This window comes from Salmo salar, chromosome ssa03 (genome assembly GCF_905237065.1).
Source record: "Salmo salar chromosome ssa03, Ssal_v3.1, whole genome shotgun sequence".
In the NCBI taxonomy this organism is placed as follows: Eukaryota; Metazoa; Chordata; class Actinopteri; order Salmoniformes; family Salmonidae; genus Salmo; species Salmo salar.
Window position 1 is genome coordinate 93,659,183 of NC_059444.1, and position 14,792 is coordinate 93,673,974.

Consider the following 14,792-nt stretch of genomic DNA (forward strand, 5'->3'; position numbering starts at 1 on the left):
GGGCGGTGCTCGGAGGTCGTCGTCGCTGGCCTACTAGCTGCCACCGATCCATTTTTCCTTTTCGTTTGTGTCTGTCTGTTTTGTTTACACCTGTGTCCTATTAGTTAATTTCGGTGGGTTTATTAACCTCCGCTGCCTGCTATTCTCTGTGGGGGATTATTGGCTGTTGTTGCTCTGCTAGGGGTGCGTGGTTGTGTGGGATTATGTGCTGTTGTTGCTCTGCTAGGGGTGCGTGGTTGTGTGGGATTATGTGCTGTTGTTGCTCTGCTAGAGGTGCGTGTTTGTGGGGGATTATTACTGTTGTTGCTCTGCTAGGGGTGCGTGTTTGTGTGGGATTATGTGCTGTTGTTGCTCTGCTAGGGGTGCGTGTTTGTGTGGGATTATGTGCTGTTGTTGCTGTGCTAGGGGTGCGTGTTTGTGTGGGATTATTACTGTTGTTGCTCTGCTAGGGGTGCGTGTTTGTGTGGGATTATGTGCTGTTGTTGCTCTGCTAGGGGTGCGTGTTTGTGGGGGATTATTACTGTTGTTGCTCTGCTAGGGGTGCGTGTTTGTGTGGGATTATGTGCTGTTGTTGCTCTGCTAGGGGTGCGTGTTTGTGTGGGATTATGTGCTGTTGTTGCTCTGCTAGGGGTGCGTGTTTGTGGGGGATTATTACTGTTGTTGCTCTGCTAGGGGTGCGTGTTTGTGTGGGATTATGTGCTGTTGTTGCTCTGCTAGGGGTGCGTGTTTGTGGGGGATTATTACTGTTGTTGCTCTGCTAGGGGTGCGTGTTTGTGTGGGATTATGTGCTGTTGTTGCTCTGCTAGGGGTGCGTGTTTGTGTGGGATTATGTGCTGTTGTTGCTCTGCTAGGGGTGCGTGGTTGTGTGGGATTATGTGCTGTTGTTGCTCTGCTAGGGGTGCGTGTTTGTGTGGGATTATTACTGTTGTTGCTCTGCTAGGGGTGCGTGTTTGTGTGGGATTATGTGCTGTTGTTGCTCTGCTAGGGGTGCGTGTTTGTGTGGGATTATGTGCTGTTGTTGCTCTGCTAGGTGTGCGTGTTTGTGTGGGATTATGTGCTGTTGTTGCTCTGCTAGGGGTGCGTGTTTGTGTGGGATTATGTGCTGTTGTTGCTCTGCTAGGGGTGCGTGTTTGTGTGGGATTATGTGCTGTTGTTGCTCTGCTAGGGGTGCGTGTTTGTGTGGGATTATGTGCTGTTGTTGCTCTGCTAGGGGTGCGTGTTTGTGTGGGATTATGTGCTGTTGTTGCTCTGCTAGGGGTGCGTGTTTGTGTGGGATTATGTGCTGTTGTTGCTCTACTAGAGGTGCGTGTTTGTGTGGGATTATGTGCTGTTGTTGCTCTACTAGGGGTGCGTGTTTGTGTGTATTTAGGAGTAGAGGTTTCTCCTCCGTGTGGTATGTTTATTTCTCTGTGTGGCGACTTCGTTGGGTGTGTTTCCCCACCGGTTGTTGTCGTGTTTGGGACATTCAATAAATGTTTGTGCTTCTGGAAATCCTTGCTCTCCTCACTCTTGCACCTACCTCTCTTAGGAGACACGTAACAAACACAATATCTAGCAGTTTGGAGTCTCACTAACGGGAATGAAGAACTAGAGCCATTGAACTACTGTAAATAAATATCCATTTGGGGGTTTTAAATGTTGGTCTATATTTGTCTACATTTAGTTATATTGTAAGCGTTCATTTCAACAGGATTCCCTGGTTAAATAGAGGTTGGTTCTAGCTTCATGTTTAGTTATATTGTAAATGTTCATTTCAACAGGATTCCCTGGTTAAATAGAGGTTGGTTCTAGCTTCATGTTTAGTTATATTGTAAATGTTCATTTCAACAGGATTCCCTGGTTAAATAGAGGTTGGTTCTAGCTTCATATTTAGTTATATTGTAAATGTTCATTTCAACAGGATTCCCTGGTTAAATAGAGGTTGGTTCTAGCTTCATGTTTAGTTATATTGTAAATGTTCATTTCAACAGGATTCCCTGGTTAAATAGAGGTTGACTCTAGCTTCATGTTCCCTTTCTATTTCTGACCCCCTCTCATCACAGATCAATGGTACTAAGGCTTTAACAACCAGGTTAATATTACTGCGTAGTGGAAACAAATAGCATGGAGGAGATACAGAACGAGGGAGAATAGGGGAAAGAATGAGAGAGAGGGAGAGGGGGATTAGAGAGAGAGAGATGAAGAGGGGAAGGAACAGAAACGGAAAGGCATAATCCCTCCATCCCCTCCTCTCCTTTCCCCTCCTGTCTTCTCCTCTCCTCCTCTCCATCCCTACTGCCTTGGCCTGTGTGCTGAGCTCTGAGTGTTGGTTAAGGCACAGAACACAGATTATAGAACGATGTGAGAAGCACAGGCTCATCTCATCATGAGTACTGTCCACAGCTTAGCCTGTAGCCTGCTTTCCTGCCTGTAGCCTGTAGCCTGCTTTCCCGTATTTAGCCTGCTTTCCTGCCTGTAGAATTTAACCTGCTTTCCCGCCTGTAGCCTGCTTTCCTGCCTGTAGCCTGTATGTAGCCTGCTTTCCTGCCTATACCCTGATTTCCTGCCAGTAGCCTGCTTTCCTGCCAGTAGCCTGCTTTCCTGCCTGTAGCCTGCTATCCTGCCTGTAGACTACTTTCCCGCCTGTAGCCTGCTTTCCTGCCTGTAGCCTGCTTTCCTGCCTGTAGCCTGCTTTCCTGCCAGTAGCCTGCTTTCCTGCCTGTAGCCTGCTTTTTTGTCTGTAGCCTGCTTTCCTGCCTCTCCTGCCTGTAGCTTTCCTGCCAGTAGCCTGCTTTCCTGCCTGTAGCCTGCTTTCCTGCCTGTAGCCTGCTTTCCTGTCTGTAGCCTGCTTTCCTGTCTCTCCTGCCTGTAGCTTGTACATTCTGTAGCCTGTATAGCCTGCCTTATTGTGTGTGTGTGTGTGTGTGTGTGTGTGTGTGTGTGTGTGTGTGTGTGTGTGTGTGTGTGTGTGTGTGACAGCTAGTGTGACCTGGTTTTATGCTGACTCACGATGTCAAAACTGACCACCCGGTCGGTTGTTGCTATGGCATCGTGGTTAGATTAGCAACCTGGCTAAATGTTAAATGCTAAAAACGATAGGCTACCAGATGGCAGAATATGATGAGTGGGGGATGCAGGTTCTCTCTGTATATGTTTTGACAGATATAACCTTCCACTGGCTGTTTAGAGCAAATCAAGAATTCATCACGTAGTAAAAGTTATATTTTACTGTCTTTGCTGTGTAATGTGGTTCTCTTCCCTGACTTTCAAATCAAATCAAATGTTACTGGTTACGTACACATATTTTGCAGATGCTTATGTTTCTAGGGCTAACAGTGCAGCAATACCGAACATTACAAAACAATACACACAAATCCTAAAAACATTTAAAGAAAGAAATCAAGAAATATCAGAACAAGAAATGTCCAGAATATGAATGTATACATTGCATTCGGAAAGAATTCAGAGCCCTTGACTTTTTCCACATTTTGTTACGTTACAGCCTTATTCTAAAATGGATGAAAAAAAATCAATCTACACACAACAACCCATAATGACAAAGCGAAAACCGGTTTAGACATTTCTGCTAATGTATTAAAAATAAAAAAAACTGAAATATCTTATTTACATACATTTTCAGAACCTCTGCTGTGAGACTCGAAATTAAGCTCAGGTGCATCCTGTTCCCATTGATCATCCTTGAGATGTTTCTACAACTTGATTGGAGTCCACCTGTGTTAAATTCAATTGATTGGTCATGATTTGGAAAGGCACACACCTGTCTATAAAAGGTCCTACAGTTGACAGTGCATGTCATGGCAAAAATCAAGCCATGAGGTCGAAGGAATTGTCTGTAGAGCGCCGAGACAGGATTGTGTAGTGGCACAGATCTGGGGAAGGGTACCAAAACATTTCTGTAGTATTGAAGGTCCCCAAGACCCCAATCATTCTTAAATGGAAGAAATTTGGAACCACTAAGACTCTTCCTAGAGCTGGCCGCCCGGCCAAACTGAGCAATCGGAGGAGAAGGGCCTTGGTCAGGGAGGTGACCAAGAACCCGATGGTCACTCTGATAGAGCTCCAGAGTTCCTCTGTAGAGATGGGAGAACCTTCCAGAAGGACAACCATCACTGCAGCACTCCACCAATTAGGCCTTTATGGTAGAGTGGCCAGATGGAAGCCGCTCCTCAGTAAAAGGCACATGACATCCCGCTTGGAGTTTGCCAAAAGGCAAAGGTTCACCTTCCAACAGGACAATGGCCTTAAGCACACAGCCAAGACAATGCAGGAGTGGCTTCGGGAAAAGTCTCTGAATGTTCTTGAGTGGCCCGGCCAGAGCCCGGACTTGAACCCGATCGAACATCTCTGGAGAGACCTGAAAATAGCTGTGCAGCTTGAGGGGATCTGCAGAGAAGAACGGGAGAAACCCCCCAAATACAGGTGTGCCAAGCGTCATACCCAAGAAGACGCGAGGCAGTAATCGCTGCCAAAGATGCTTTAACAAACCTGTTTTTGCTTTGTCATTATGGGGTATTGTGATGTCATTATGGGGTATTGTGTGTAGATTGATGAGGATTTTTTAAAACTTTAATCCATTTCATAATAAGGCTGTAACGTAACAAAATGTGGAAAAAGTTAACGGGTCTGAATACTTTCCAAATGCACTGTATGCAGATGATTGTGTGTATAGACATTAAGCACAATATATGAAACGAAAAGGTGTAGTTATATAGGATGATTCTTGACTAGAATACAGTATATACATATGAAGTGGCTAAAACAGTATGTAAATGTTATTAAAGTGACCAGTATTCAATGACTATGTACTGTACATAGGGCAGCAGCCTCTAAGGTGCAGGGTAAAGTACCGGGTGATAGCCGGACAGTAACAGTGTCTAAGTTCAGGACAGGGTACTGGATGGAGGCCGGCTGGTGGTGAATAACAGTCTGATGGCCTGGAGATAGCAGCTGTTTCTCAGTCTCTCGGTCCCAGCTTTGATGCACCTTTACTGTCTCCTTCTTGTAGATGGTAGCGGAGGGAACAGGCTGTGGCTCGGGTGGCTGAGGTCCTTGATGATCTTCTTGGCCTTCCTGTGACACCGGGATGCTATAGATGTCCTGGAGGGCAGGCAGTGTGCCCCCGGTCGTGTGTTGGGCTGACCGCACCACCCTCTGGAGAGCTCTGTGGTTGCCAGGCCGGCGATACAGCCAGACAGGATGCTCTCACCGGTGCATCTGTAGAAGTTGGTGAGGATCTTAAGGGGGTCAAGCTGAATTTCTTCATCCTCCTGAGGTTGAAGAGATGCTGTTGAAGCCTTCTTCACTACACTGTCTGTGGATCAGTGATGTGCACGCCAAACAGCTTGAAGCTTTTCACCCTCTCCACTCCGGGCCCCATTGATGTGGATGGGGGCATGCTCTTTCTGCTATCTCCTGAAGTCCACAATCAGCTCCTTTTGTTTTGTTGACATTGAGGGAAAGGTTATTTTCCTGGCACCACTTCACCAGGGCCCTGACCTCCTCGCTGTAGGCTGTCTCATCATTGTTGGTAATCAGGCCTACTACTGTTGTGTCGTCTGCAAACTTGATGATTGAGTTGGAGACGTGCGAGGCCACGCAGTCATGGGTGAACAGGGAGTACAGGAGGGGGCTGAGCACGCACCCTTGTGGGGCCCTCGTGCTGAGGATCAGCGTAGCAAGTTCACAGGTTCATCAGTTTGGATTAACAGTCTGTACTAAATGTCTTTCCATTCATCCTCTTGTTGCTAGCTGCCAGGGGTGGAGAGAAAGGTAGGAAGAAGAAGTGCCTGAAGCGGAGCGAGGGCGTCCCAGCCCAAAAACCCTGCCCAAAATGTCCACCATGCCACTGCCAGGGTTATTCATCTTCGAAGAGGAAGCCAAAGAAACTCTCAGCGCCATGCCAACCATCTGGTTTATCAACAAAATTATTCATTTTTACTTTGAATAATTAAAAAATGGCATCTTTTTAATAATCTCAATTTTTGAGAGGAGGAGGAAGAGAAGGAGTAGGGGGAGGAGAAGGAGGAAGAGGAGGAGGACAGGCAGGCCAAGTTGAGAGATAAAGGACATTCAGGGACACAGATGGACATGGAGCACAATTGGAGTTCCAAGCCGACACAAAACACCTGATAGCTGAAATTCAGACTTCAGACACAAATGCGGATTACAGACACTCACATCAGCGACCCAATGCGTGTTGACGCTAAGGTTGTGATTAAGGTTATTGACACTAAGCCTACAGAATGTGGTCAATGATACGTGGTCGTGTGCATCTCATATCTAGACACGGTCCTCACGGCCTACCTTGCTTCCTCGTCTCTGGCGATCAGAAGGCGCATTTGGTTGCTCGAGGATGCTGATCTCAGAACATCTACTGCTCTGTATAAAACAATAACAGAAATACAAAACGTTAATGTCTTGACCCCATCAACACAAATTTCACTGGTCTTTTTGGTATTTTTCCAATGAAGAGAGAGTTGTTTTTTATTGTTGAACCTACCTTTCACTGGTGACCCCTAGTAAACTCTCCCCATTCACCTCCAAGATCTGGTCTCCCGCCTGGAGGTGTCCTGGTGAGGTGAGGTCAACACAAGGTCACAGGTCAAACAGTGATGTCATCAAGGTGAGGATGTACTAATCACATCATGTGATGTCATCAGAATATGAAGTATAAGAGAGGGTGGTTCAGTGAATCCCGCTTGTATGATGAGTAACCTTGCCTCAGACCAGAGTCCTGAAGACTTGTTTTGGCTCCCCAAACTATAGCTCAGCGGGCTAATGGTCTTGTGGCGGGCAGACGACCCAGGGTTTAGGGGGCACATTTTACCTGGAATATCTAAGCATAACTAACCAGGGCCTGTGTTCACAAAGCCTCTCAGACTAGGAGAGCTCATCTAGGATCTGGTCCCCACCTGTCTTATTCAATATTATCTAATAGGCAAAACTGATCCTAGATTAGCACTCCTAATCTGAGAGGCTTTGTGAATAGGGCCCAGGTATTTTAAATCTGATACAAATTACAGGAGCCCTATTGGCTGGTATCGTGACAACACTAATCACGTCTCTACCAGACAAGGGAAAGTAAGAAGAGCACTTAAGGGAAGTATACAATCTGTAAACGGTATAGACTAAGAGTAAACAAAGAGGTGAAAACTGTTGATAGGGCCCTTCCTGGACCTTCCTTGACCGCTGAAGGAGACTTGTTAATCGGTGATTCGTCTCTATCTCTCTATCCCACCAGAACAGGCCTCAGAACAAACAGTTCATCAGTGATATGTCTCTATCTCTCTATCCCACCAGAACAGGCCTCAGAACAAACAGTTCATCAGTGATATGTCTCTATCTCTCTATCCCACCAGAACAGGCCTCAGAACAAACAGTTCATCAGTGATATGTCTCTATCTCTCTATCCCACCAGAACAGGCCTCAGAACAAACAGTTCATCAGTGATATGTCTCTATCTCTCTATCCCACCAGAACAGGCCTCAGAACAAACAGTTCATCAGTGATATGTCTCTATCTCTCTATCCCACCAGAACAGGCCTCAGAACAAACAGTTAATCAGTGATATGTCTCTATCTCTCTATCCCACCAGAACAGGCCTCAGAACAAACAGTTCATCAGTGATATGTCTCTATCTCTCTATCCCACCAGAACAGGCCTCAGAACAAACAGTTCATCAGTGATATGTCTCTATCTCTCTATCCCACCAGAACAGGCCTCAGAACAAACAGTTAATCAGTGATATGTCTCTATCTCTCTATCCCACCAGAACAGGCCTCAGAACAAACAGTTCATCAGTGATATGTCTCTATCTCTCTATCCCACCAGAACAGGCCTCAGAACAAACAGTTCATCAGTGATATGTCTCTATCTCTCTATCCCACCAGAACAGGCCTCAGAACAAACAGTTAATCAGTGATACCATCCTGAGAGATGAGATGTCTCCACAACCACTTCTCCTGTCACTCACTGGTTCATGAGCTCAACCTAGGATGCATCTGAAATGGCACCCTATTTCCTATATAGTGCACTACTTTGACCAAAGCCCTCTATGTGCCCTTGTCCAAAGTAGTTCACTACATAGTGAATAGGGTGACAATTCCGACACAACCCTAGAAGAGATTGATTGGAAGTGGAGCAGTGTAACGACCCTAGATGATAAACACATTACCATCTCTTCCTCGGGGATATCCTTATTGGGATTGTTTAGCTAGGGCCTTTCTCTTTGGGCCAGGCGATCTGTGTTCGCAACCCACTAGAGACCTGGTCCTTCTCCCTCAGTTCATTATGATATGATATAACCAATCTGGGATCACGACCCACTAGAGACCTGGTCCTTCTCCCTCAGTTCATTATGATATGATATAACCAATCTGGGATCACGACCCACTAGAGACCTGGTCCTTCTCCCTCAGTTCATTACGATATGATATAACCAATCTGGGATCACGACCCACTAGAGACCTGGTCCTTCTCCCTCAGTTCATTACGATATGATATAACCAATCTGGGATCACGACCCACTAGAGACCTGGTCCTTCTCCCTCAGTTCATTACGATATGATATAACCAATCTGGGATCACGACCCACTAGAGACCTGGTCCTTCTCCCTCAGTTCATTACGATATGATATAACCAATCTGGGATCACGACCCACTAGAGACCTGGTCCTTCTCCCTCAGTTCATTACGATATGATATAACCAATCTGGGATCACGACCCACTAGAGACCTGGTTCTTCTCCCTCAGTTCATTACGATATGATATAACCAATCTGGGATCACGACCCACTAGAGACCTGGTTCTTCTCCCTCTGTTCATTACGATATGATATAACCAATCTGGGATCACGACCCACTAGAGACCTGGTTCTTCTCCCTCTGTTCATTACGATATGATATAACCAATCTGGGATCACGACCCACTAGAGACCTGGTTCTTCTCCCTCAGTTCATTACGATATGATATAACCAATCTGGGATCACGACCCACTAGAGACCTGGTTCTTCTCCCTCAGTTCATTACGATATGATATAACCAATCTGGGATCACGACCCACTAGAGACCTGGTTCTTCTCCCTCAGTTCATTATGATATGATATAACCAATCTGGGATCACGACCCACTAGAGACCTGGTCCTTCTCCCTCAGTTCATTATGATATGATATAACACAGAGTTGTGCAAACTGTACATCATCGCAATGCCGTTAGTTCCATTCACTACAGTAGGTATAGTAACAATGGTACATTTGATTAATTTAGTCAATTTCTGGAGCCCAAGGGACAAGTTACATAAGTCACTGGTCTAAAAGACTTGATGAGTTTATCTAATATGAGCTGTAGCAGAGAGCATGTTCTACATAACTTTTTTTAAATAACCATGTTTTAACAGTCCAAATATCCAGACTTAGTAGGTCTTCTGGGTAGAAGAAAATAGAATGTTTTATAGTACGTGAAATTTGGAAACATTTGTTTGCTTTAAATGCCAGGATGTTGTACTCATTTCAACTGTTCATCTGGTAGAATTCACTGCACACTATTGAGGAAGATAATTATCTTTCAAGACGCACTTGTGTCTGACAACAGCTGATAACAGAGTCTGTACTCATATAGACCTCTAACTGACACTGTAGTGAGTCTCCATAGTAACAGAGTCTGTACTCATATAGTTCTCTAACTGACACTGTAGTGAGTCTCCATAGTAACAGAGTCTGTACTCATATAGACCTCTAACTGACACTGTAGTGAGTCTCCATAGTAACAGAGTCTGTACTCATATAGTTCTCTAACTGACACTGTAGTAAGTCTCCATAGTAACAGAGTCTGTACTCATATAGACCTCTAACTGACACTGTAGTGAGTCTCCATAGTAACAGAGTCTGTACTCATATAGTTCTCTAACTGACACTGTAGTGAGTCTCCATAGTAACAGAGTCTGTACTCATATAGACCTCTAACTGACACTGTAGTGAGTCTCCATAGTAACAGAGTCTGTACTCATGTAGACCTCTAACTGACACTGTAGTGAGTCTCCATAGTAACAGAGTCTGTACTCATATAGACCTCTAACTGACACTGTAGTAAGTCTCCATAGTAACAGATCTGTACTCATGTAGACCTCTAACTGACACTGTAGTGAGTCTCCATAGTAACAGAGTCTGTACTCATATAGACCTCTAACTGACACTGTAGTAAGTCTCCATAGTAACAGAGTCTGTACTCATGTAGACCTCTAACTGACACTGTAGTGAGTCTCCATAGTAACAGAGTCTGTACTCATATAGACCTCTAACTGACACTGTAGTAAGTCTCCATAGTAACAGAGTCTGTACTCATATAGACCTCTAACTGACACTGTAGTGAGTCTCCATAGTAACAGAGTCTGTACTCATATAGACCTCTAACTGACACTGTAGTGAGTCTCCATAGTAACAGAGTCTGTACTCATATAGACCTCTAACTGACACTGTAGTGAGTCTCCATAGTAACAGAGTCTGTACTCATATAGACCTCTAACTGACACTGTAGTGAGTCTCCATAGTAACAGAGTCTGTACTCATGTAGACCTCTAACTGACACTGTAGTGAGTCTCCATAGTAACAGAGTCTGTACTCATATAGACCTCTAACTGACACTGTAGTGAGTCTCCATAGTAACAGAGTCTGTACTCATATAGACCTCTAACTGACACTGTAGTGAGTCTCCATAGTAACAGAGTCTGTACTCATGTAGACCTCTAACTGACACTGTAGTGAGTCTCCATAGTAACAGAGTCTGTACTCATGTAGACCTCTAACTGACACTGTAGTGAGTCTCCATAGTAACAGAGTCTGTACTCATATAGACCTCTAACTGACACTGTAGTGAGTCTCCATAGTAACAGAGTCTGTACTCATATAGACCTCTAACTGACACTGTAGTAAGTCTCCATAGTAACAGAGTCTGTACTCATGTAGACCTCTAACTGACACTGTAGTGAGTCTCCATAGTAACAGATCTGTACTCATATAGACCTCTAACTGACACTGTAGTAAGTCTCCATAGTAACAGAGTCTGTACTCATATAGACCTCTAACTGACACTGTAGTAAGTCTCCATAGTAACAGAGTCTGTACTCACATTAGACCTCTATCTATACTGACACTGTAGAAAGTCTCCATAGTAACAGAGGAAGACAGAAAGAAATCGAGACTGACCTGTTTAATCCTACCCTTCAGAGGTATTAACACTGATAGTACTACGCACTGGGATGATGCTGGACAACACACACACACACACACACACACACACACACACACACACACACACACACACACACGTGAGCCACTTACACCACAGCCTGTACGTATACATTAAAGTGGTAGTTAGCTGTATTTCCTGAGGGCTATAAGTAGTTGTTAGCTGTATTTCCTCAGGGCTATAAGTAGTAGTTAGCTGTATTTCCTCAGGGCTATAAGTAGTAGTTAGCTGTATTTCCTGAGGGCTATAAGTAGTAATTAGCTGTATTTCCTGAGGGCTATAAGTAGTAATTAGCTGTATTTCCTCAGGGCTATAAGTAGTAATTAGCTGTATTTCCTCAGGGCTATAGGTAGTAATTAGCTGTATTTCCTCAGGGCTATAGGTAGTAATTAGCTGTATTTCCTGAGGGCTATATGAGTTAAGCGAGCAATTAGAAGCTCAACCCACTCTGCCTAGATATGTTGTCCACTACAAGATCTGCCTTGGTTTCAATTGGTTTTATTGTAATAGAAAATATATCTGCTGGAAGCTCTTGATGCTGTTTCCGAAGCCTCTGCTCTCTGCCTAAGGAAACAGCTATCTTCATCAGCTTCATTTTCCGCTATATTGCTTTCCCCTATCCAGTCCTGTCAGATCTTCAATAGGGAGCGAACGAGGACAGGAAGAAAGACAAGTTTCTGGAATGAAACATGGCCCAAGGTTGTAACCTCAGTAACCCCTCCGATAAATAATTGTTTATTCTAGGAACTCTCTGTTCCAGTGAAACCACTTTACTCCAAACCACTCCAAACCTCTGTGTCCCAAATGGCACTGTATTCCCAATTTAGTGCACTACTTTTACCCATAGAGCACATAGGCTTCTGGTCAAAAGTAGTGCACTAAATACTGAATAGGGTGCCATTTGGGATGCAAACCTTTCTGATATCTGAGTCTGATGGATTTTCCCATGCCTTCATTCACAATAATGAGATTGCTCTTCTTTGGTCATTAGTGGGAAAGCTGTCCCAAATCACAGGGATCAAAGCAATTTAATCACACCATGTTTGGGTTGGAATAGAGGCAGATTTCCCAATAGTTAACTGTGTCCCAAACGGGACCCTATTCCCTACATAGTGCACTGCTTTTGACCAGGGCCCTAAAGTAGTGCACTATGTAGGGAATAGGGTACCATTTGAGATGCAGTACTTATCAGCGACTGTTGCTGCACCTTCTGCAATCCTTCATTTCAGGGACCAAGTAGAGAAACCACATCCAAAACACACAGACCAGAGTGGCCCGTCAGTTAGTGGACTGAAACACAGACCAGAGCGGCCTGTCAGTTAGTGGACTGAAACACAGACCAGAGTGGCCCGTCAGTTAGTGGACTGAAACACAGACCAGAGTGGCCCGTCAGTTAGTGGACTGAAACACAGACCAGAGCGGCCTGTCAGTTAGTGGACTGAAACACAGACCAGAGCGGCCCGTCAGTTAGTGGACTGAAACACAGACCAGAGCGGCCTGTCAGTTAGTGGACTGAAACACAGACCAGAGCGGCCCGTCAGTTAGTGGACTGAAACACAGACCAGAGTGGCCCGTCAGTTAGTGGACTGAAACACAGACCAGAGCGGCCTGTCAGTTAGTGGACTGAAACACAGACCAGAGCGGCCCGTCAGTTAGTGGACTGAAACACAGACCAGAGCGGCCTGTCAGTTAGTGGACTGAAACACAGACCAGAGCGGCCTGTCAGTTAGTGGACTGAAACACAGACCAGAGTGGCCTGTCAGTTAGTGGACTGAAACACAGACCAGAGTGGCCTGTCAGTTAGTGGACTGAAACACAGACCAGAGCGGCCTCTAGCTTAGTGGACTGAAACACAGACCAGAGCGGCCTGTCAGTTAGTGGACTGAAACACAGACCAGAGCGGCCCGTCAGTTAGTGGCCTGAAACACAGACCAGAGTGGCCCGTCAGTTAGTGGACTGAAACACAGACCAGAGCGGCCTGTCAGTTAGTGGACTGAAACACAGACCAGAGCGGCCCGTCAGTTAGTGGACTGAAACACAGACCAGAGCGGCCTGTCAGTTAGTGGACTGAAACACAGACCAGAGCGGCCTGTCAGTTAGTGGACTGAAACACAGACCAGAGTGGCCTGTCAGTTAGTGGACTGAAACACAGACCAGAGTGGCCTGTCAGTTAGTGGACTGAAACACAGACCAGAGCGGCCTCTAGCTTAGTGGACTGAAACACAGACCAGAGCGGCCTGTCAGTTAGTGGACTGAAACACAGACCAGAGCGGCCTGTAGCTTAGTGGACTGAAACACAGACCAGAGCGGCCTGTAGGTTAGTGGACTGAAACACAGACCAGAGCGGCCTGTAGGTTAGTGTACTGAAACACAGACCAGAGCGGCCTGTAGGTTAGTGGACTGAAACACAGACCAGAGTGGCCTGTCGGTTAGTGGACTGAAACACAGACCAGAGCGGCCTGTAGGTTAGTGGACTGAAACACAGACCAGAGTGGCCTGTAGCTTAGTGGACTGAAACACAGACCAGAGCGGCCTGTAGCTTAGTGGACTGATACACAGACCAGAGTGGCCTGTAGCTTAGTGGACTGAAACACAGACCAGAGCGGCCTGACGGTTAGTGGACTGAAACACAGACTAGAGCCACAGACCAGAGCGGCCTGTAGGTTAGTGGACTGATACACAGACCAGAGCGGCCTGACGGTTAGTGGACTGAAATACAGACTAGAGCCACAGACCAGAGCGGCCTGTAGGTTAGTGGACTGAAACACAGACCAGAGCCACAGACCTGAGCAGCCTGTCAGTTAGTGGACTGAAACACAGACCAGAGCGGCCTGTAGGTTAGTGGACTGAAACACAGACCAGAGTGGCCTGTCAGTTAGTGGACTGAAACACAGACCAGAGCGGCCTGTAGGTTAGTGGACTGAAACACAGACCAGAGCAGCCTGTAGGTTAGTGGACTGAAACACAGACCAGAGCGGCCTGTCAGTTAGTGGACTGAAACACAGACCAGAGTGGCCTGTAGGTTAGTGGACTGAAACACAGACCAGAGCGGCCTGTAGGTTAGTGGACTGAAACACAGACCAGAGCGGCCTGTAGGTTAGTGGACTGAAACACAGACCAGAGCGGCCTGTAGGTTAGTGGACTGAAACACAGACCAGAGCGGCCTGTCAGTTAGTGGACTGAAACACAGACCAGAGCGGCCTGTAGGTTAGTGGACTGAAACACAGACCAGAGTGGCCTGTCAGTTAGTGGACTGAAACACAGACCAGAGCAGCCTGTCAGTTAGTGGACTGAAACACAGACCAGAGCGGCCTGTAGCTTAGTGGACTGAAACACAGACCAGAGCGGCCTGTAGGTTAGTGGACTGAAACACAGACCAGAGCGGCCTGTAGGTTAGTGTACTGAAACACAGACCAGAGCGGCCTGTAGCTTAGTGGACTGATACACAGACCAGAGTGGCCTGTAGCTTAGTGGACTGAAACACAGACCAGAGCGGCCTGACGGTTAGTGGACTGAAACACAGACTAGAGCCACAGACCAGAGCGGCCT

The 14,792-nt window shown here is 46.0% G+C and overlaps 1 protein-coding gene across 6 annotated transcripts in view; it reads right to left on the bottom strand.

The window, feature by feature from the left end:
* The window catches only part of LOC106602015 (syntaxin-binding protein 4), a 175,681-nt gene that overhangs the window by 79,682 nt on the left and 81,207 nt on the right, over positions 1–14,792 (bottom strand). For all 6 annotated transcript variants that reach the window (XM_045715827.1, XM_045715825.1, XM_045715824.1 and 3 more), the window contains 2 exons: positions 6,500–6,569; positions 6,304–6,378 (listed from right to left, as the gene is read on the bottom strand). In XM_045715827.1, coding sequence (XP_045571783.1) covers positions 6,304–6,378; positions 6,500–6,569 — 145 coding nt within the window. The remainder of the gene's footprint in view (positions 1–6,303; positions 6,379–6,499; positions 6,570–14,792) is intronic.